General features: G+C 38.1%; 1 protein-coding gene across 1 annotated transcript in view; it reads right to left on the reverse strand.

Annotated features, from left to right (window-relative positions):
* Positions 1-3,889: 3,889 nt before the first annotated feature.
* Positions 3,890-21,504, reverse strand: part of LOC131425890 (tumor necrosis factor receptor superfamily member wengen) — a 45,587-nt gene continuing 27,972 nt past the window's right edge. The window contains exons 4-5 of the mRNA XM_058588147.1: positions 12,239-12,454; positions 3,890-5,138 (exon numbers count right to left, since the gene is read on the reverse strand). Of these exons, the coding sequence (XP_058444130.1) occupies positions 5,005-5,138; positions 12,239-12,454 (350 nt within the window). The 3' untranslated portion in view covers positions 3,890-5,004. The remainder of the gene's footprint in view (positions 5,139-12,238; positions 12,455-21,504) is intronic.

A 21,504-nucleotide genomic window follows, 5' to 3' on the forward strand; every position in this document is an offset into this window, starting at 1 on the left:
AGAACAAAAATCTATTAGAATTGTTGCTAAGAATCTGTTCAATTTGCATTATTCTTATCTTACGAAGCATTTAAGTGAATGGATGTTATATGCACATATTTTGTGCGATATGTTTACATATGTTTACTTCCTTCCAAACTTTTTGCTATGGAATTTTACTGTCATTTTCAAATGTTTATCCAAGGAGGAACTCAAGATTCATTGAAAAATGCTGGGTCAGTAATCGTGAACCAGTTGGTTCAGTAATAATGTAATTTCATTCACCCTCCGTTAACAATCATTGTCATAGTTACGACGCATCATCTAGTGATCAGACGCTTGTTGTTTTGCTTCAAAAGACTGAAACTGACAGTGAATCGAGCTCATCGAGGGGTCCTATTTGAATGATACATAAGAAATCGCAGACTACCCAATCTTGGGTTTATCTTTGGTTTATCGACGCTTATTAACGAAGGGTCAACAAAATTCCACTATTACTAAGTTCACTGGTTCACGATTACTGGTCCGATATTTTTCGACGGATCGTATGGGTCATTGTAATCTTGTGTTTATATTTGATTATACCACTTGATATCGGCTCTTGTTACCGTTCTCACTTCCACTTTCACATTCACTTCACTTACATGTCACTTCACTTGATTTTACCTATTACCAGTATCACGCATAGTGCATAGTGGTCACTGTGGTGGAAAAAATTATTTTTTCAACAAAATGTTGGTGGCGTGATGTTCATAATGACATCAAGTTTATCCAAGTGATTATTTTTTTCTCTGAAGAGACTTCCGTGATTAAAGCCAACATTCACTTCTTTTGATTTCCACCGTGAAGTGATACCCATAATAGGAGTCACAGTCACTTCACTTGGTTTTCACCGTGTAGTGACACCGGTAATACATAAGGGCCATCATCTTATTTTCAGTGCAAAATAAACCCAAAAATCCATCCTAAAAATTGTTAAATGAGTTACAGTTTTAGGCTGTGAATCATTTCAAGAATTATTTTAACTTTTGGTTAAAACCTGACCAACGAGTAATTATTGAATCCGTTGTAAAAAATAACCCTGTTTGAGAACATGGTTACTTTTGACAGTTGACAGTGACAGGCGACAACACCCAAAAATTATTATAGTTCGTGAGATAGTCCACGGCCTAAGAACACGATTAAAAATAGTTACTCAAAAATAAGTAAGATCCCACTCATCTACAGGAAAAGTGGAACAACTCTAATTTAGAGTAACTTCATTACTCAAATTTGAGTTCTTCCACTGAAAACGAAATCAGCACTCAAATTTTGAGTAAAATTTTATTTCAAATTGATTAAATTAAATTTAATTAATTGTAGCATTTACGCTAAATATAAGTACAGTATGTATAACTCAAGACGAACCGCAAATTGTGTTATTGCTAATAATAATTTACTTTTTATCTCTGGAAGCTTTTTTTACTTCTACTTCTGGATGTGAGACATCCCTCCATAATTTTACAGCGAATTCACTTATTTTTTTTAGTGATTCTTGCCAAGGAAAGTTGTGATTTAAAAAACATTGGATTTGTTATTCACGATAAGTAATGATCTTCACGATAAGTAACGTTTCAAGCTTTTAAATCTTTGGCATAGTGAACCACACTCGGAGCACACGAAAGGTTGGTCTGATTTCCAGCTGGTATTCAAATTATGGCTCTTTCAATTCTTTCGCGTGTCCATGAATTATCATGCCACAACCTTTTTAATATAGCTCGAAAACCCTAAAAACGCACTCCTTCTTCTAGATTTCAAAATTATTTCTTAATCTTTACCTCGCAATTTCCTCGCCGTTGTAGAGTCAATATCATCAAATATTTTCTGCATTGTATTATTGTAATCATAGAAATTTCCACCAAATTACCAAGGAAGTTACCCACAGATACGTAACTTGAGCAATAGAAAATAGGGAATGATATCAAAAAATTTTTCGTTCGATTTTTCGACGGTTCGCTGAAATAGTAATCCTAAAATTCGATATGTAAACTCAAATTTAGAGTAAAATTTACTCATAATAATCATGGGTAATAGTATATTCACATTAGCGCCGATATCACGTGATATACGAATATACTTGATGTCCGATGATATCAATACAATTTGATGTCAACGCGTATCACCATTTTGGCATGATATCCGGGATATTATGTACGATATCATGTCGAGTTGTCAAAAATCGCAACTAGCAACACGGATAATAGCATTGAACGCACTCATTTATGAATGTCACTTTGAGAGTGATAATAAACAACAAGTCCCTGCTAGGCCGCAGAGATGGCATTTCACCAGAGAGATACACGCTAGAGTCAGATTTTTGCCACACCGAGGATGCAAAAAACGAAGCACCGCACAAAGAGGAAAGCGCACTTCTTCTCAGTGTCGAATAGACAGCATTTGAGTGTGTGCTTGTGGTTAAAGCAGCTGGCGCGAGTGAAACACATTCTCTTCGCATGAAATCGCTCACACGCGCTCTCGTCTAAATACACCCAAGTGACCACTGGCGCGCGATGTCGAGCGAACACTTCTGTGAACTTCAATTAATAGAGAGTAGATCTGGCCTTGCTATGAAAAATTTGCAAGGAAAACCGAAAATTTTACGATAAATTGTTTTATTTTGCTGATTTTGCGTGTCCACGCTTCATCTACGAAAACCATACAGCAGAGTGGCGTGTACACCTCTGTGAAAGTATCTGCATCCACCTCAGAGAATTTATTAGCTAATGCTCTAGCACTTTGGTGCGATTCAGTGGAAGAGGTAAAAAGAAACAAAACAAACGCACTCATGATGCGTGCACACTTTATACAACAGTGGTGTATAAATGTGAAAGAGAAGAGCTCTCGTTGAAGTTGTCAGTGCGAGGGGAGAAATTTTGCTTGCTCTTCGTCACACAGAGGAGATAGACATCTCTGCTAGGCCGCCATGTTTTCGTGACCATCATCTTTTCCGCAAAGACGAAAACAACGAAGAAGTATATAAGTTCGTTGTTGCTAAATATCTGTGATATTTAGCTGTAAAAGTTGATGTTTGATTATAAATGTGATATCTTTATGAAACGTGCGCTGCCAAATTGTAATACTAACTTTCACAATCAATGAAGTGTTGTATTTTACTTCATTTTGTTTACTTTGCTCTCACTGACTTGCTAGCTTTGATGGCCCCGAAGGACTGAGATGTTGGTTACGATAGCACTAGCTGGAGCGCCTTATTGTTGCCATAAACAATCATAATAATCTCGAATTTTTCAACGAATATTGGCGTTCGGAGACCATTAAATGCAAAACTTCACTTCTTGATTCAATTTTAGCAGAGAAAGGTAATATTATTGACCTTATATCTAATCAGTGCATTCAAGATGACAACTTGATTGTCAAACGATATCATTTCATTCATATGTGAACACTTCGACGTGATATGTATATCATCTCAGTATATCAAGTGATATCAGCGCTAATGTGAACATACTATAACTACTCAAATTTTGACGTTTCCATGTATCATTAGAAAATGAGTAACTAGTACTTAAAATCTGCGTAACTTTTTTTAATCGTGAAGTCAACAAAAATAATTCTGACGTCATACTGATCTTGCGTTAAACGATGAGGTAAAATTGAATCGCTGTGAACGTGATTTCTAGGTTAGACCGAAATTGAACAATGACGAAACTTCTGTTGGATCTCTTGCTGAGTAGGACCGATAATACTGGGCCGGAAATGGTCCTAGTTTAACATATGAATTTCTCAAAACACCATTTCCAACCGTGAAGAGTGGGCAGTTCCATTGAACCGCACAAACCCGGATGGCGATGGCGATGGTACCACGAGGGTATCGAGGGAAACGTTCGGACGTGATGGAATGAAAACGACAAAATAACTTGCTACGATTAAACTCGACAGGTTCGATATAATTAGCATTTCCAATCATACGTGCTTCATTGTTCGAAACTACAAACATGCCCTCATTCCAGCCACTGACGTGGCGTGAAACTTTCCAACAATCCGGTAGTTTCTTTCTTCAAGCTGTAACTATATACGACGACCACTCTCCTAACACTAACTATCTGCTGCCCTAATAAAAGTTGAATTCTAATTACAAGATTTAATGTTTAAAGGGAAGATCCTCTCCTGCATTCATAAATACATACTGCGCTCGTCTAGAACCAACACAAAAAAGCATATTTACATTGAAAGCTGTCTCAGCAAAATAACAGTACAATAGTTTATTACTCCAGTGGATATTTTTAGTACAGTTTAGTGTTATATATTAATAAAATTTGAAAGCGTGTTCCTTTTTAACAAGGCACTTCAATCTGTTACAATTCCTACGCATTCTAGTCTTCTGTACAATTTTTCGTATAATCAAATTCTAACCATAGAAGCCATTCAAATCTATAAATACAAATTGTTCGATGATAAGTCGTATGGTTGAGTTACGGTTTCTATTAGTTGTATAAGTTAATTTTATGCTGATCAATTAATTAACCCTACAAATGTCGACCACAGTAATATCTTAATAACAACAAATTCGTTGGTCCTAATCTCTAAAACTTACTTTTCGACAGGTAGTTGGTACAATACTTTATTGTTTCATGTCCTACGAATAGGCGCGCGTGCGCCTCCTAATCATGACGAGTTTGGTGTTCTGTAACTGATGTGTCAATATATGTAGTGAAATCACATAATTTGAAGAGTTTCACTTCACTGTTCAATGTCGAAAGACATTCTTTTTTCACTTTCTATGGAAATATTTGGTTGTCCCTAACCTCACAATCTTCGTGATATGGCACCCATAGTAATTGACGATTACAGTGTTCAAATAAGAGTGTTCATTGGAGTTGTCATGGTTACACACACTTGGTTTGTTTCAAAGTAAAAACACGTTTTTCTTGTTGTTGCTTCGGAGCGATTTTTCACAAAACTCTGCCAGTGATAAGTACAGGAACATATTTCGGTTTACTGCAGTGCATTTTCGCATTAAACTTCATTCTAGTACATTCTAGTCAGCGGATGATGGACGGCGGGACCGCTGCCACCTCCTCCGATCGGTGACATCCGTTCGTTGTTTTCCTCGATGTACAAATTGCCCGGTCCATGGTGAGTGATACAATTTTTATTGCTGTCTGTAATTGGAAAACGAAAACGTAAACGGGAAACAATTATTGATTGATGTCTTTTGCAACAGCTGTCATAAGGCGAGGCAATAATCGATGAATGCGAACGAGTTGATAGAGTGATATTTTGCAATACATGGACACAGTATGGAGTGGAACCGCAATTTGTTGGTTGCTCAATGAAATACGTTTTATACAAGTGAAATGAGCTTGTATTCATTCACCTATCGCGATGATCTTTGAAAAAAGTAGACATAACCTCAAAAAATGAACATTGAACGTTTGACAAATATCAGTTATTCTAGTATTTTTTGTTAAGACACTAAAATCAGTATAAAATCAGACATCTCTGAATCTGAGATATTCTTATAAGGTTTCTCAGAGAATATCACCAGCACTGTTGGATCCATTGATCTGTGCTTACCAAACAAACAAAATTGCCATGCAGCAGAGGTGTAACTTTTGCTTCCCGGAATGTCGCCAATGACCAAAATTGGACACTGCACGCGCGCACGAACCTGTACGGCAGTAACGAAAATCCACGTATCATAGGAATTCCGTTTCTGGTAACAAAGGGCACATTCAAAGTATTGGTGTTATGAAAACAACGATTCAATACTAGTAAGATTGCGATCTTTTTGCGTGGGTACTTGACCTAATTTTGTGTTGGGCATCTTTTCACCATTTGCCAATTTGAAGAGTGAACATGTTTTAATCGTTAATATCTCCTTTCTTGCTCCATGTAATCGAGAATAAGGTTTTACACGATGACAACACAAATGAACTGCCGATGCATCAAGTTCATCTATGACAGCTGCCGTGTGTATGTTTTGTTTTGCGACTGCAAATTAAAAATTGGAAAATGACAAAAAGTGCCTGTTAAAAACGTGTTCCACAGTGAAAAGAGCTAAAAAGATTACCCTGTAGGCGTTTTCAGTATCGAGAAGCGATATTTTTATAAATCTGTTTAGTGTGAGGCGACTTGAACTTTTTTAAATTCAGCTGATGAACCTCTGATGAACTTTTAATCTTTAAACAAACACAAGGCAGCTGTCAAAAAAAAAGTTTATTCTGTTCATTTTGTGAGGTTATGTCATGTTCGTGTAAAACCTAATATGTCATTTATTATTGAAATTTTAATAGTATGACATAACCAGAAAACCATTAAAAATTTGAGTTTATTTTGAAATTTTGGTATCATAGCGCATCAAAAAGATTAGTTTCTCATAGCGGAATGAGCAAATCGCCTGTAAAGCAGAAAGCGTGTTAAATTTATTCGTATTCGCGTATTTGGTTCATGTCATGATTTTAGGCATTTTTCGGAAGGCAAAACGGCCAAAACAACCAAGGAAAAGTTTGATAAATATAATGTGGCTACTGTTCCTTCAGATAATGCCCAGAGCGGAAGACCTAACGGCTCCCTCGAAGAATGACTCTCCGCAGTTAAAAGCGGGGCTAAATAAACGATAAGTAGAAAATAAAACCCAAAGATTTGGTTATGTTCGGCAATGTCAAAACTACACAAAAGAATTATGGATGACCGAAACGAGAATGTGTAGCGAGCTTATGAAAGCCACTTGGTTTGGTACCGTAAACGCATACACCATAGATTCAATAGATTGGAAAGATATCCCGATGCTGAATACCAAACATGCTTATTCAGAACCTAAAAAACGAACGCGATCGCACTTCGGAAACATGTTTGGCTATGATTGGCAGATTTGTTTGGGATTTTCTTATCGACTAGTAACTAAGAAGTGTATCGAAAATAAGCTATCCACATACACACATTTGTGTTGTACGCATGCATTTGTGATGGTTTTGTATGCTCAGATCACAGCATGCTATGCGTTTGGCTGTCAGCTTTCGTTTGTTTACTCGTTTGTGCGGTTGAAATTCCGCGTTTTCAAAATGTCGCGTATTGAAAAGGAAGTGAAAATTAAGGTTCTGGACACATGGCTAAGTGAGAAGGGTATTACTTGCGAAAATTGGCCATGCGGTTTGGAATTCATCATGCCAGTGTTGAAATCATCATTAATAAGTTTGGGGAACACTATTCTTTGAATGAGCTACCAGGAAGAGACAGAAAACCCGGTTCTTCCAGCTTGGACCTGAAAGTGGTATCTCTAATCATGAAGAACAAATCAATGCCAATAAGTGATTTGGCCAAAAAGCAGGAACGAGTGTCGAAATGATCCAGGGTATCAAGAGGCCAAATCACCTAAAGACCTACAAGAAGTAGAAAATCTCGAAACAAAGTGTAGAACAGAAGAAGCGAGCAGCAACAAGGGCCCGGAAATTGTATTCGTGTCTTTTGCAGTGTCCGAATGCATGCGTTTTGATGGACGATGAGACGTATGTAAAGAAGGACTCGGGTTTTTGAGTCCAGGTCCACAACACTTTACTGTCGTCGTTGGGGAGGATGTGAGCGATGCGGACAGGTCGATTCAAGTGAAGAAATTTGGTCGAAAGGTACTGGTATGGCAAGCAATATGTTCCCGTGGTTTGAAGTCAACCATTTTTTACACTACCGGAACTATAAATGCAGAAATCTATCGATCTGCTGCCTTTATATAAGAAGGATAGTACACCTCCACTGTTTTGGCAGGATTTAGCGTCGGCTTACTATGCCAAAACCACTCTCAATTGGCTTGCGGAAAAGGTATAAGTTTCGTTGAAAAACCCGTTACTGGGCAATCGTGAAGAGGGTCTTCAAAAAGACTGGCAAGGCAGCTGGGAACATGCAGGAGTTCAAAAAAATTTGGGCTCAAGCGTCCAAAAAATGCGATGCAACACTTGTCCGGAACTTGATGAAGAGCTTTTGATCAAAAGTTCGACAATTCGTGAAGGAATAACTTAAATTTCATCCGGTTTTCATTATGCTCAAGTTTAACCTCGTACAATAAAGGATGAATTTTTAGTTTGAATAAAATATCGTTTTTTTTTATCATAATTTGAAAGAAAAATTTGTGGATAGTTTTTTTTTCGATACATTCCTTAGATTCATGAAACCTAAAACCACAATTAAACACGTCAAATAACAGAATGATTTGCCGACAATGAACTAAAGTCGGCACAAGCGCTTTGGAAAAGGAAAAACAACCAATAGCAAATAATAGTGTGCAATATTGGCGCGATAGAATGTCTAAATGGCCTTACATGAAACGAAAAAACGCGTTATTTTTTACTGCTCTATTTTCTCAGAGATGGCTGAACCGATTTCAACAAGCTTAGGTTCGTTCCAAAGCTACTATTGAGTTGTAGATCTAGTTTGGACATCAAATGGCTGTCACTTCTAGTTCAAGAGATAACATGTAATGGTATAAGTGACGTTACCGCCTAATTGCACATTTTGCATCGGCTGAATTTTCTCAAAGATAACACAACGAATTTTGATAAACTTAGGCTTATTTGAAAGCTTACAATGTTGATAAAATTTGGAAGAGTAAAGGTGAACATTTCTGGTTCGGCAGATGTAATAATATATGTGACGTAACCGACAAATCCCAGTGTTTTTAGTGCACCAAAATTTCTAGGAGATGAAAGATTCGATTTCAAAAGACTTGGACTCGTTTGAAAGCTACTTTTAGGTTATTTGATAAACTCACAGTACTACCCGCTTGTAAGAAATTCTGACAGCCGGCAGAAGCCTGGCGAAATTCTGGCAGCGGTCAAAATTTTGCAGGCGAAATTGTGTCATTGCTTCACCATGACACGTCTTGCAAGATCGCTATGCCTTCTATTCTACTGTTCGAATTCATTTCATATTCGTCAATCCTGCATGTAGTCTTGAGACCAGGTAAATGAGATTAAAATACTGGTATATTCAGAGAAGAAGGTAGTGGTAGTGCAAAAGCAATGTTATTACCCTTCATTTATACTTCTAATGGAAAAAAATTAAACCACAGGCGCTAAAATTGTAGAATCGATTCAAAACGGTTCTGCTGCTTTTGTATGGCAAAAATCCGGCAGAAACAGAACCGTCCATAACCGCTAGGCGAAATTCTCTGTCGGGATTTCGCTGGAGATTGCATTGTTGGCAGACTCTCGTTGGAATTCTGCCGACATTTCCGCGGGAAAACATTCTGGCAGACGTTATCAGGCACGTGTAAGCGGGTAATGGCCGAGGATAGAATCTTACAAATGTTTTAATGAACCTTTTTGATCGGCAAGAAGGTTTTTGTCCGTGATTTTCTTCTTATTTTGCAAGCAGTAAAATACCAGCAATAGTGTAAACATTATCAGCTGCTGATCAATCTGCATATTGGCACCAAAATAAAATACAGTGTAAAAGCAACACTGATTAAAAATTTGCACGTTAGCATCATGTTCAAAGCACTACTGAGTATGGAAACTGTAAATTCTTAGTGGAAATCAGGCTGCATTTATTTCAAATGCACATCAAAACGATAAAGTAGATCGTTGACTTCAGATTCTGTATTGATTTCATATGAATGTCAAATTATTTTCCATATGAAATCTTCATTTGAACCACGAAGAACCGAATCAAGTGTTTTTCACATACATTTATATTGTATTCGTTTCCACTACAAAACGAAGTGTTTAATGTACGTAGTTCGATTCAATAGCAAAACACATCTCATCCAAAGGAAAAATGCATCAAAGTGTGAAAAAGAAACTAAGCTTGCATCTTAGTAAATTGTAATTTTAAAACAAATCGTTTTGTTTTAGGATTGAAACGAAAAATCACATGATATTGGAGTGCTATTCACATATGAGTCGATCGTACTTATTTTTATCAGTGCACAGAAGGGAAAAAATTCAAAGTCAAACTAGGCCTAGATTTCTAAGAGTAGAAAAGTTACGATCCAAAAATCAAACTTGTATCACGGTAACGGCTCCAGTAGTCATCTAATATACGAAAACCATTAGTTAGAATAAAAGTAGTTTTGCATCGCTATAACTGCAGTATTGAACATGTTTTGAACTATTTTTACATGAATACGTCTTACTTTACTATAGGTTGCCTTTTCAAAATTCGCCCTGTGGACGAATGGGTAGAACTTAATACTGAATATCTCGAGCTGTACAAAAACAAACAACTTTTTTTTTGTCATGCCATCAGAAATATGATCAGCAATATATGATGCATTTTTCAACAGTTTGAGATAACCAGGATTCACTCAAAAATAAGGTTTTCTTAAACAACGTGGGTCACGCTTTCTTGCTTTTTTCGCACTCGAACGACGGCAAATATCGGCCCGACGTTCAACTGGACGAGTATAAATGAAGGGTGATTTATTGCAGGTATCTTTTTGGCAACACTGTTTTTGATAAATTACGCTTGAATCGTGTCTTGTGTCATTGTCAAACTTGTTCAGTTTGGTCTATAATTTAATCTTGAATCGTCGTTTGGTCTAAAATTTAATCTTGAATGGACGCTGGCAAAGTTGGAAGAAGATCCACTTTTTTTATCGAAAAATTAAATTATTCGTCGATGTTTATTTCTGGTTGAATGGATATGTCAACAATCAAAATTGCCGCATCTGCAGTGAAAACCAGCCAGAAACATTGCAAGAGCTACCAATGCATCCCAAAAAAGTCACTGTTTGGTTTGGATTTAGGGGCCGGTGGCATTATTCGTGAAATACCGGCCAATATGTTGGAAAGAATGTGCCAAAAAAGTTTACCCTTTAGTTAAACATGGTCGAAAAACGATCATTTCCTTTTGTGTTTTACACAGAGCTGAATATCGTGAAAAAACTTCGCCGTGGTGTGAAGTTTGATTTGAATTGCCTTATGGTACTGAATTTTTAAGCGTAGTTCTGTACCTGGATTCTTGCCCACTTAAAATCCGAACTTAATTTAAGGTTTAGAATTTAGTTTCAAATTCAGATCCAGAATACAGATTCGAAATTTAAAAGTAAGACTGGAAATTAACTCTCATTCTTGAACAGGATTTGGTGCCTTAAAAGCTCGGAAATCGTTTCCAGAATTCTGATTCAGTGATTGAGTTTGGAACAAGATTTTGGAACTGAATTCAGATTCAAAATTCAAGTTTAGTATTCAATTCTTGAATTAAACTCGGTACCTGGATACTAAAAATTATGCAAAATTTACACAATCAATAAGCATTTCAAATTTATTTGTATTTACATTCTCCAGGTTTGTCTGTGACATAACCCACCCACCATTTTTGTGCAGTAGAGCCGAAGTGAAGATTTTGTATCCTTTTTGATCTCAATTCGTTGATTGGAATTTGACTTCCATCGGCAAAATAATATTCAACTGTGATTTTCAACAAAGTAGTAGTTTACAAAAAACATCAGAACGTGTTTATTTGCTAACGCAACTAAAGTAATTGAAAATTCAAAACACCAAATTTATAAACAGGCATTCGCAGACGGATGCCATAAAGAATTCGCAATGAGAAGTCCAAAAACTGCGAACGGTTTCCTTCTGGAAACATGCCTTTCCCATCTTATAAATTCGGCAGATTTGTGTTGTCTGGCACCGACGATTTCGAATTCGGCATGTGTCTGCATACGGACAGGAGTATGGAGAGTTATGGAGGTTCGTTTTCCCGTAACGTGCAAAATTGTAGGAAAATTCGTTGGAACAACCAGTGCTGCCCGTCACAGTCAAGGTGATCATTATTCCCATCGTCCAGCTGGATGCGATTGGTTTAGCAATAACCATTAAAGCAACCAGACGATAACCGTACCATTAAATAGACGTAAATCGATCCTTGCTTTTAATTAATATTCCCCTAAGGTCCGGGCTGTTTTCTGCTCAATGAGTGCACGCCGGCTTTGATATCCCTCGGTCTATGAAGGCGGGCGGCGGCGGCGGCGCTGAAAGAACAGGCATCCAACGGGGACAAGGTTCTCCCAAAGCAAGCAATATTCTGCATGCGAAACACAACCGCTACAAGTCGTACTCCGATCAAATCGCGACTGTCGCGTCGGCAATTTTCATGGGTGTTTCATTATTTCTTTTTTTTTTGTTTTTGGCATCATGCACCTGGGTTTGACCAAGACCTGGTTAGCCTGTCTCCGACCGACCGAACGAACTGTTGCCATGGGTGACAAACGGTAGCAGAATGAATAATAACGTTTAGCTGCACGATAGAAGAAAAAAAAACTTACCCAACAATTGATCCAAGTAGACACAGCGAACCTCTATCGGGTGATGGTGGTGATGATGGTGCTGGTGGTGGTGACCTCCCCCGAGCAGTCCACCGGCACCGTTCCGAAATCGTCGCGAATCTCCGCTCATCACGTCGTCCAAAAAGATCGACCCGTTCTCGAGCTGCTGCATGCTCGACAGGTGATTCATGAGCTGGGCGGACAGGGCTTCCATGTCTGCAAAATGAAAAATAAGAAAAAAAAAAGCATTTATTAAATATACAATTCAGTTTTTCACTGTGTATTCTCAAAAAATCGGGTGCGAGTTGTCAAAACAGAAGCTGATTTTGTTATCATGACAACTGCGAATAAAGCGTTTGGAAAAAGATGACGGCTATTTGCCAGATTTTTTTTCAAGAAAACGGCGTAAATTGAGTGTATGAGCTTCTCAATGAAAATACACGTGCTGAAGTACAATATTCCTCCCTTTCACGAGCCGCCGTCGAGTTCAATTCCACTATAATTTACCTTTTCAAGTTTGAAAGCAATTTATGACACAATACGCCGCATTTCCCGCTTCAATCTCATAGAGACTTTGCTCGATCACCGGAAACTACTTCATCGAATTGGATTGAGGCCGGCCTAGGCCACGTGCTTTCGAGCGGCACACTGATTGTTGTTTTACCTACCGGTAAAACGCACCCGGTGATGATGTTTTAGGAACACCGAAAAGACAAAAAAAACTTCTTTGAAAGAATCGCAGCAGGCGGATATTGTGCTTCCGGTTTGGTTTCTTCCCGAAATTCATTTGCGTCAGATGCCCCCGGCCGGCCGCTGATTGGTGTCGTAAAACTGTAAGCGATCACTTCACTGAGTGAGATGTTGGTGGATTGTTTTTTTTTTATTTCAATGCCGCTTACTTTTTTCATCTTCTATTTCTCAAGATACACGTGCTTCCGGACCGTTAAACGGAACAAAATTGATACATTTTGCTCTCGAACAGGAAGAAACATTGAACAGGAACGCTGCAGTTCTTTTCGCCGGCATCTGTTTGTTATTGTAGCCGAGCGCGCAGCAGCTAATTTACGGCCACCTCTTGTGAGATGATTTTTTTTCTCTGTCTCTCTCCCTCTCTCTCCGAGTGATGGTTTCGATACTAGCTTCCAGAAGAAAGTGCAGGATATTTTTGGAGCTGTTCGTTCATTTTTATTAACCGCCAATGGCAGACACTGTTGCAGCAGCCAACGACGCTGCCGCCGCCGTCGCCGCCGCTGTGGCGGCTGTCAATAGCTTTTAACTGTCGAACGTCGAGTATGATGTTTATCAGCTGGTATTTTTTTTTGCAGCTCGCAGAACCAAGCGAACCGAGATCGGATCCGACTGCCGGTAGACGATGACTATCTGTCTGTGTTGGTGTGCGTCCGTTCGTAACTGGTAGTGATAGAAATAAACATCGACTTTTAGACATTTTGAAATTACTCACCCGGGAACTTATTTGCTAACTTCTACCGATGACAGACAGAGATATGGGAGAAAGTGTATCAATTTCTATCGATTACTTTTCAGTAATAAAAGCTTGTTTTTATTCAGCTAGTGGAGTAACGATGACGTTTATATGAGAAATCGAGTCTATTTCCACTTTGAAGATTTTCACTTTTGTTTCGGGGATTTCTGAAACCTGGAGACCGAGAAATGACATAACCAAAGTAATTTCGATTTGCCATGAACCAACAAAATCTTCAGATTTTAAAATTTTCAAGGCCGGTTTTGAAAAATATGGACTTTCTTTATATCGTCACTTATACTAGGTATGGTAGAATGGTATAATGGTATAAGTGACGTAACCGACAAAACACGTTGTTTTTTACCGCTCTAATGTACAGGGTCCGCCATCTAACATTTGTTTTTTGAACTAGCGGTTATTTCGACATTGGTAACCTTAATGTCACTTCTGATTTGACAGAAACTTAGTTTTATCCTTGAGCTGAACAAAAATGGTTGTGTATACGCTTGAGGAACGCGTGAAAATAGTGCCAACTAGGCTTGCGATCAGTTTGAAGAAGACGCCGATTTTTGCCAAAAAATCATCTTCTCGAATGGCGCATTTTTTCATCTCAGCGGGTATGTTAATAAGCAACATTGTCGCATCTGGGGGACGGAAAACCCGTACGTTATCATGGAGAAGCCGATGCATCCTCAGAGAGTGACGGTTTGGTGCGGATTTTGGTCTAGCGGCATCATTCGGCAATTTTGCTTCGAAAATGAGGCAGGAGCCGCCGCCACGGTCAATGGCGAGCGCTACCGCGTCATGTCTAGCGATTGGTTCTTCCCGTTACTTGAAGAGGAAGACTTGGACACCATTTGGTTCCAACAAGACGGCGCTCCGTGCCACACAGCCAACGCTACGATCGATCTTCTACGCACAGTCTTCGAATATCGAATTATCAGTCGAAATTCGGATGTCGTTTGGCTGCCTCGGAGCTGTGATTTGACGCCGTTAGACTATTATCTTTGGGGGGGCTGTCAAAGGTAAGTGTTATGTGGACAAGTCAGAGACAATTCAAGCCTTGAAGGACAACATTCGTGCAACCATAGCTGAAATAAAACTGCATGCGATCGAAAATGTACTAAAAAGCTGGACCGACCGTATGGCAAGGCCGGCCGAGGCAACCATTTGAATGAATTTATATTCCACAATAAACCGGAAGGATTGTACATTAATATGAAAAAATAAATTTTGAAATCGGCATGTTTAAAAAAAAAGTTACATGGCGGACCCTGTATATGAGGGTGCCAATCTTTTGGGATGACCTCTAATTTCGTAAAGCGCTTTTGTTCAAAAGTTTAAGCACCTCGAAAAAAGTCCTCATGCAAAATTTGAGCTAAATCGGACATGGGTAAGGGGTGCTCCAAAAAGCACCATAGGGGGAAATATATGAAATTTCAGAAATCGAATTTTTTTTTGATGCCAAAAATCCTAAAATTGCATGAAACGTGGAGATTTAGTGTTATCTAAAAAAATCGATTTTCTGGGACTTTTTTCTAAGTTTTTTTTTCTAAGTCCCAGAAAGTCGATCTAATTTTTTTTTTCGAAATGACACTAAATATCGACGTTTCATGCAATTCTAAGACTTTTGGCATCAACATTTTTTTTCGACTTCGAAAATTTCATGAACCCAAGAACAATTTATATCCATTGATGGGGAACGTAGCAACCTCGCTTCTACGAAAATTGGTGTACCACAAGGTAGTAATATAGGACCTTTGTTATATCTCTTATACATAAATGATTTAGGCAACTTGATTCCTAACAGTACTCCAAGACTCTTTGCCTTATTTTATCCCCATCATAATATCAGTACCATTATTAGCTCGATGAACAGTGACCTAGATGTCCTTGACAAATATTTCAACGCTAATTTATTGTCATTGAATTTACTTAAAACGAAATATATTATTTTTCGTTCCATGCGAAAGTGTTACCAATTCATGACAATCCGAAGCTAACAGATTACGTGATTGAAAATGTAAAATGCTTCAAATACCTAGGCATATATTTTGACCCTACGTTATCTTGGACTCATCATATAAGTTTTGTTGAAAAGCGTGTCGCATCTTCCTGTGGTATCATATGGAGAGTGCGATCATAACAGATCGGCTGAAAAGTTCGTATCGTTTCTATGAGAGGGCGCCACTAGAATTAAATCCATACCATTTTCAGTTAGTACCAACCTTCAAAAGATATGTGTATAAATTTGACAGCTGTCTGATTATTATGTCGTTTTCGCTTGATACCAAACCTAACCCAGTTTCCACCCTAACTGCTGTCAAACCGTTTGTTTGAAGCTAGTTTCGAACCTAGTTTTAACGTTGTTGAACTGAAAATCGAGTCAGTTTCGAACCTGGTTGTTATATCAGGTTTGCTCAAACCGCCGTTGCTAAGCGCGAAAACAACACAGTTTCGTGAAAAGTGTTTGTTTGATGAAACTACCCTGGGTCAGTTTCAGTGTTCTCAAGCGAAAACGACATTAGTTTGTGAGATATTGCATTTTGAGTGAAGCTTTGTTATTGTGAAAAAAATGGAAAAAAGGAATTTCGTGTGTTGATGAAACACTACTTTTTGATGAAAAAAAGCGCCGCCGATACCAAAAAATGGCTTGATGAGTGTTATCCAGACTCTGCACCGGGCGAAGCAACAATTCGTAAGTGGTTTGCAAAATTTCGTACTGGTCATATGAGCACCGAAGACGATGAACGCATTGGACGTCCAAAAGAGGCTGTTACCGATGAAAACGTGAAAAAAAAACCACAAAATGATTTTCAATGACCGTAAAGTGAAGTTGATCGAGATAGCTGATACCCTAAAAATATCAAAGAAACGTGTTGGCCATATTATTCACGAATATTTGGATATGAGAAAGCTTTGTGCAAAACGGGTGCCGCGTGAGCTCACAATCGATCAAAAACAACAACGAATTGATGATTCTGAGCAGTGTTTGGAGCTGTTATATCGAAATAAAATCGATTTTTTTCGTCGATATATAACAATGAACGAAACATGGCTCCATCACTTCACTCCGGAGTCCAATCGACAGTCAGCTGAGTGGACTGCACGCGATGATGAAGAGGTAATCGCTGAAACTGAGGCCTATTTTGAGGCAAAGGACAAATCGTACTACAAAAATGGTATCGAAAAGTTGGAAGATCGCTATAATCGCTGTATCGCCTCTGATGGCAATTATGTTGAATAATAAAAACGAATTTTGGCAAAAAATGTGTGTTTCTATTAAACGATACGAACTTTTCAGCCGAACTGTTATGTTTCTCGACGTGCACTTGTGAGCTACTACTATGCTTATATTCACTCACAACTTAATTATCTTGTATCGGTCTGGAGCCGTGCAGCTAGCTCTCATCTGAAAAAATTACAAACTCTTCAGAATAGGTGTCTTAAAACCATTTTTAATAGACCTCTGCTGTTCTCTACGTTTTCATTGCACTCCGACCAAGCTCATAATGCTCTACCAATAGCTTACTTATGTGACATGCAAACCTTGTTGTTCGTTCATGACACCTTGCATGCCACGACACATCGTAACATACAGTTTTCAACTCCAAACCATTTGTACGCGACGCGCCGTAATGGCAACTTGCAACTCATTTGAACAACCACAACTCTAAGCAGTGTGCCTAAAATTGTATTACATTATTGAATAAAAAAAACCACAACTTTGGGCCAAAGGCGTATTCTGTTTGTTGGTCCTACAAAATTTAGTGCACTTCCTCTTGACATACAACAAATCAACACCCGTATCATATTTAGATCTAGATTGAAGCACTACTTTGGACAAAGACTGAATGAAATTTTTATACAATAAGCGTAAAGTTTAAACAATCGTAATCTATCTGTATATAAATGTTAGTTAAACGTCAACAGTATCCTATTATTGAATTTTAGATATTAAACGTGGATCCCTTAAAAAGAAACTTATTTCCACTGGGATTCCACACCAATAAATTAGTTAATTGCACATCTTTGAATAAATTGTTTTAATCTCAGTTTTTCTTGTTCTTTTGTTAGTATTAAAAATTTGCCAGTGTTAATAAACTGAGATAAGTTGCGTCCATTACCAGGGGGCTCCTTGTTGAGCTTTTTGGTGTGGGGGAGTGTGGTGGGGAATTAAAAAAAAAGTTTGTGTGTATATGAGCTGTCATAAAAAATCAATATTTGCACATGCCACGGATCATAAACCTGTTACGAATCATCCATTCGCCGTAAAAAAAAGTACATTTCGCGGAAACGACTTCCGGTCGAACTACCGATCAACCGGATTACGATAAGCCATCAATCGGCCAGCATCTGCCGACCCGTTACGCCGTTTCACCTCTCCCCTGGTCCCATGTATTCTAAAACTACTGCGCAGTTGCCATTATTGATGACTTTGCTACTAAACAAATTAGTTTACTTTTTCCGCTCGTTCCATCCCATCCCGTTCCGGTAGAGGCCAAAGGGGTGGTAGGAAAAAAGAGCAACGTGACCATGTGGTGGTGGTGGTGCAATACGACGGCAAGGAAATTCGCAGTAAGCAACGCCTGCTATAAGTTTCGGTATGTTTTTAACGACTTTTCGGTAGTCCAGCACCACTTGGTCAAAGAAATTGATTTAGGAAAGGAAATCACAGCGGCGTGGCTAATGGGGCAAATTTTGCCATGACTATTCGACGTGAACATAGAAAAAGTGCCTTTCTATTTTGATTATTACTGCGTTTTTAAAGAAATTTTCGTTGCACTGACTGAGAAATGAAAGTTACACGCGGAAACTCCGGTTGGTAAAAACAACAAAACTTAGCTTAGTTGCTCATCAAATCAAAAAAATAGTTGTCCCAAACCGAGATATCACAGATTTGAACAAAATACACTTGTTTTAAACTATTACCGTGAACACCGACTTTGGAACCGAAGCTCAGAGTTCTGACTGTCATATATCATTCGATTCAGCTCGACGAACTGAGCCGAAGTCTGCTGTTGAATATCATCCCGAGCCGATTTCCCGTTCCGAAAATACAGGGTAATATGCATCAACATAATGGAAAAAAAAGATGGCTGATTCGATGTTCACAAACTAAAGCCCAAAGAAAAGCTATTACAGTTCCATATCCTGCAAAAAATATGATTTGGATCCGACTTTCTGTTCCGAAGTTACAGGGTAACATGTGCAAAGTAATGGAAAAACTGTGCTCTCAGTTTTCTCGAAGATACTTTAACTGAGTTTCTCAAACTAAAATATAAATGAAATGTCTTAAAGTCCTTTAAAAATTTCTAGAATATATGATCCAAATCCGACTTCCTGTTCCGGAAACTACAGCACGATAAGTGGAAAATTATCAATTTCTTGGGTATTTTTCAAAAACAGGTGCAAATCTCATAAACTCATAATTCGAAAATTTGCAAAAACCATCACTTAGACCAACGTTGAAAAAGGGAAATTTGGCGCAAACCTGTTTCAATTTGTAAGCTACATAGTTCCGGAAATAGTGGTCAGGAACTTCAAAACGGAGCTCACTGATTTTTCTAAGAGATGGCTAAACCGATTTTCACAAGCTTGGACTCAAATGGAAGGTCTTTCAGCACAACAGATTCGATCAAAAAGAAAAATTTGTTTCCATTTAATTTCACTACACTTAAAAGTCTTTACTATTTCGCCACTAACGTCAAGAGATAGTAACAGACACCGATACCAGTATTTCGGTGTGCTATCTATTTGCAGCCTTCTTCAGATTGTCGTGTGTTTCAGTCGATGCTCAATCCGTGCTCTTAAATATTGACAAATATTGGCATGATTAGGCTGCCAAATAAAAGTTGGACATGTCAACAAAAACAAATTTATTCACGATCAAAAACTTATCACTCTCTCAAAGGGTAAATTTCGAAAAGGCACTCCATAGTAAAGTAAGTCGTATTCACGACAAAAAGTTTCACCCTTTTTCGATTTGTTTACATCTATGCTTCCTGTGTGAATAATGAAGTAACGTCCTCGAGCATTTCTCGTGAGCTCTTCTATAAGCTACCCAAAATTAGGTCGTTATCTACTCAAACTTTGAGTTGATCGGTAAAAATGGGTAGCGTGCTCTGCTATGGTATAATTCTTGTACTAAACTTACAAAGCAGCATAGTTAGAGCAGAAGTTTTTCTAGACCCAAACGTTTTTGTTGTTTTTTTTTTTAATTTTTTCAATTCTTGGTGGTGGTTCAAAGTGAAAACTACGATTTTTCACGAAAAATGCTGCCATTTTGTAGCTGTTAATCCTCCCCAAAGTAACAAACAAAGAAAAGGAAAACGTTGGGGTCTGGTTTTTTATATGTAGAAAGTGTGTGCAAAATTTGATCAAAATTGGTGCAGTAGTTATCTAGTGACGATGGACACGGACTATCAAAACTTGCTTTCGAGAAAAACGCTTTTAATGTTTTTTGTCTATAAAATAAATGGCAACAATTAATTACTCCAGGGGCTCTCGTAGGGTCTAACATTTTCAAAAAAAAATATTTTTTCTATTATAATTTATCATAGCGAAACATTTCAAGAATGTTTTGTCAAGTTTTGAAGTTAATCGAAGTAGAAATCTTAGGCCTGTGCTCCGAGCTCTTGCTTCTTCGTAGAATGAGATAGCCATACTGGCTCTAGGTAGTTTTCGTAAGGCATGTGCAAAAAATACTTAAAGATGAGTTATATTTCCTCTACAGTTGAGTCGTATTGACTCAATTTCAGGTTGATACGGTTTACTTATGTCGTTTTTCATTGATTACACTCGCTCGATGACAGTTGATCAATTAAACGGTTTTGTAAAGTTTGGTTTGCACGCTTGCTGCTCGGAAAAGAAAACGGGTGCAGGATATTTGCCCGCGAATTGCCCCGAAAGTGCATTCTGTTTTGATTGCCCGACTGCACGACAAGTGCACGAATCGAGCAAAACACTCCACGAGTGTTCTCAATGAAAAACGACATTAATTTTAGCTTATTGAACGAAACACTCACTGTTGGGTGGTGGAACAATGGAAGTAGTGAATGAAAGAAAAGACTCAAAAGAACGCAAAATTAAGCAAAAAGAAGTCAAATAATAGGTAGTTTTTATTTTCCGTGTAGGTATACAAGGAGAATCTTAGCTTTTGAACGCGTCAAAAAAAATAGTTTTGCAAACAAATTTGACGTTTCGGGAAGTAAATTGTAAACTGACACTTTGTATCTTACAGAAAATCGATTATCCTGCTAGTTCAATGTACAGGTATTTAAACGAAATCCTTTTACAAAATAGTACTGATCTGTTTGTTTTACGTTTCGCATTCAGAGCACGAGTTACCAAAATCTAAATGACTACCATATTTTACGGCCATATAGCCGTAAATTTGTTTTCGCCTGAGACGTCAGAATAGACATTGTGCTTTGGTGCAAATAAGTGATCTGTAATATAACTAATAAAGGGTGATTTTTTAAGAGCTTGAGAACTTTTTTAAACAATAAAACGCATAAAATTTGCAAAATCTCATCGGTTCTTTATTTTAAACGTTAGATTGGTACATGACATTTACTTTTTGAAGATAATTTCATTTAAATGTTGACCGCGGCTGCGTCTTAGGTGGTCCATTCGGAAAGTCCAATTTTGGGCAACTTTTTCGAGCATTTCGGCCGGAATAGCCCGAATTTCTTCGGAAATGTTGTCTTCCAAAGCTGGAATAGTTACTGGCTTATTTCTGTAGACTTTAGACTTGACGTAGCCCCACAAAAAATAGTCT

The sequence above is a fragment of the Malaya genurostris genome, chromosome 1 (genome assembly GCF_030247185.1).
Source record: "Malaya genurostris strain Urasoe2022 chromosome 1, Malgen_1.1, whole genome shotgun sequence".
NCBI classification, from domain to species: Eukaryota; Metazoa; Arthropoda; class Insecta; order Diptera; family Culicidae; genus Malaya; species Malaya genurostris.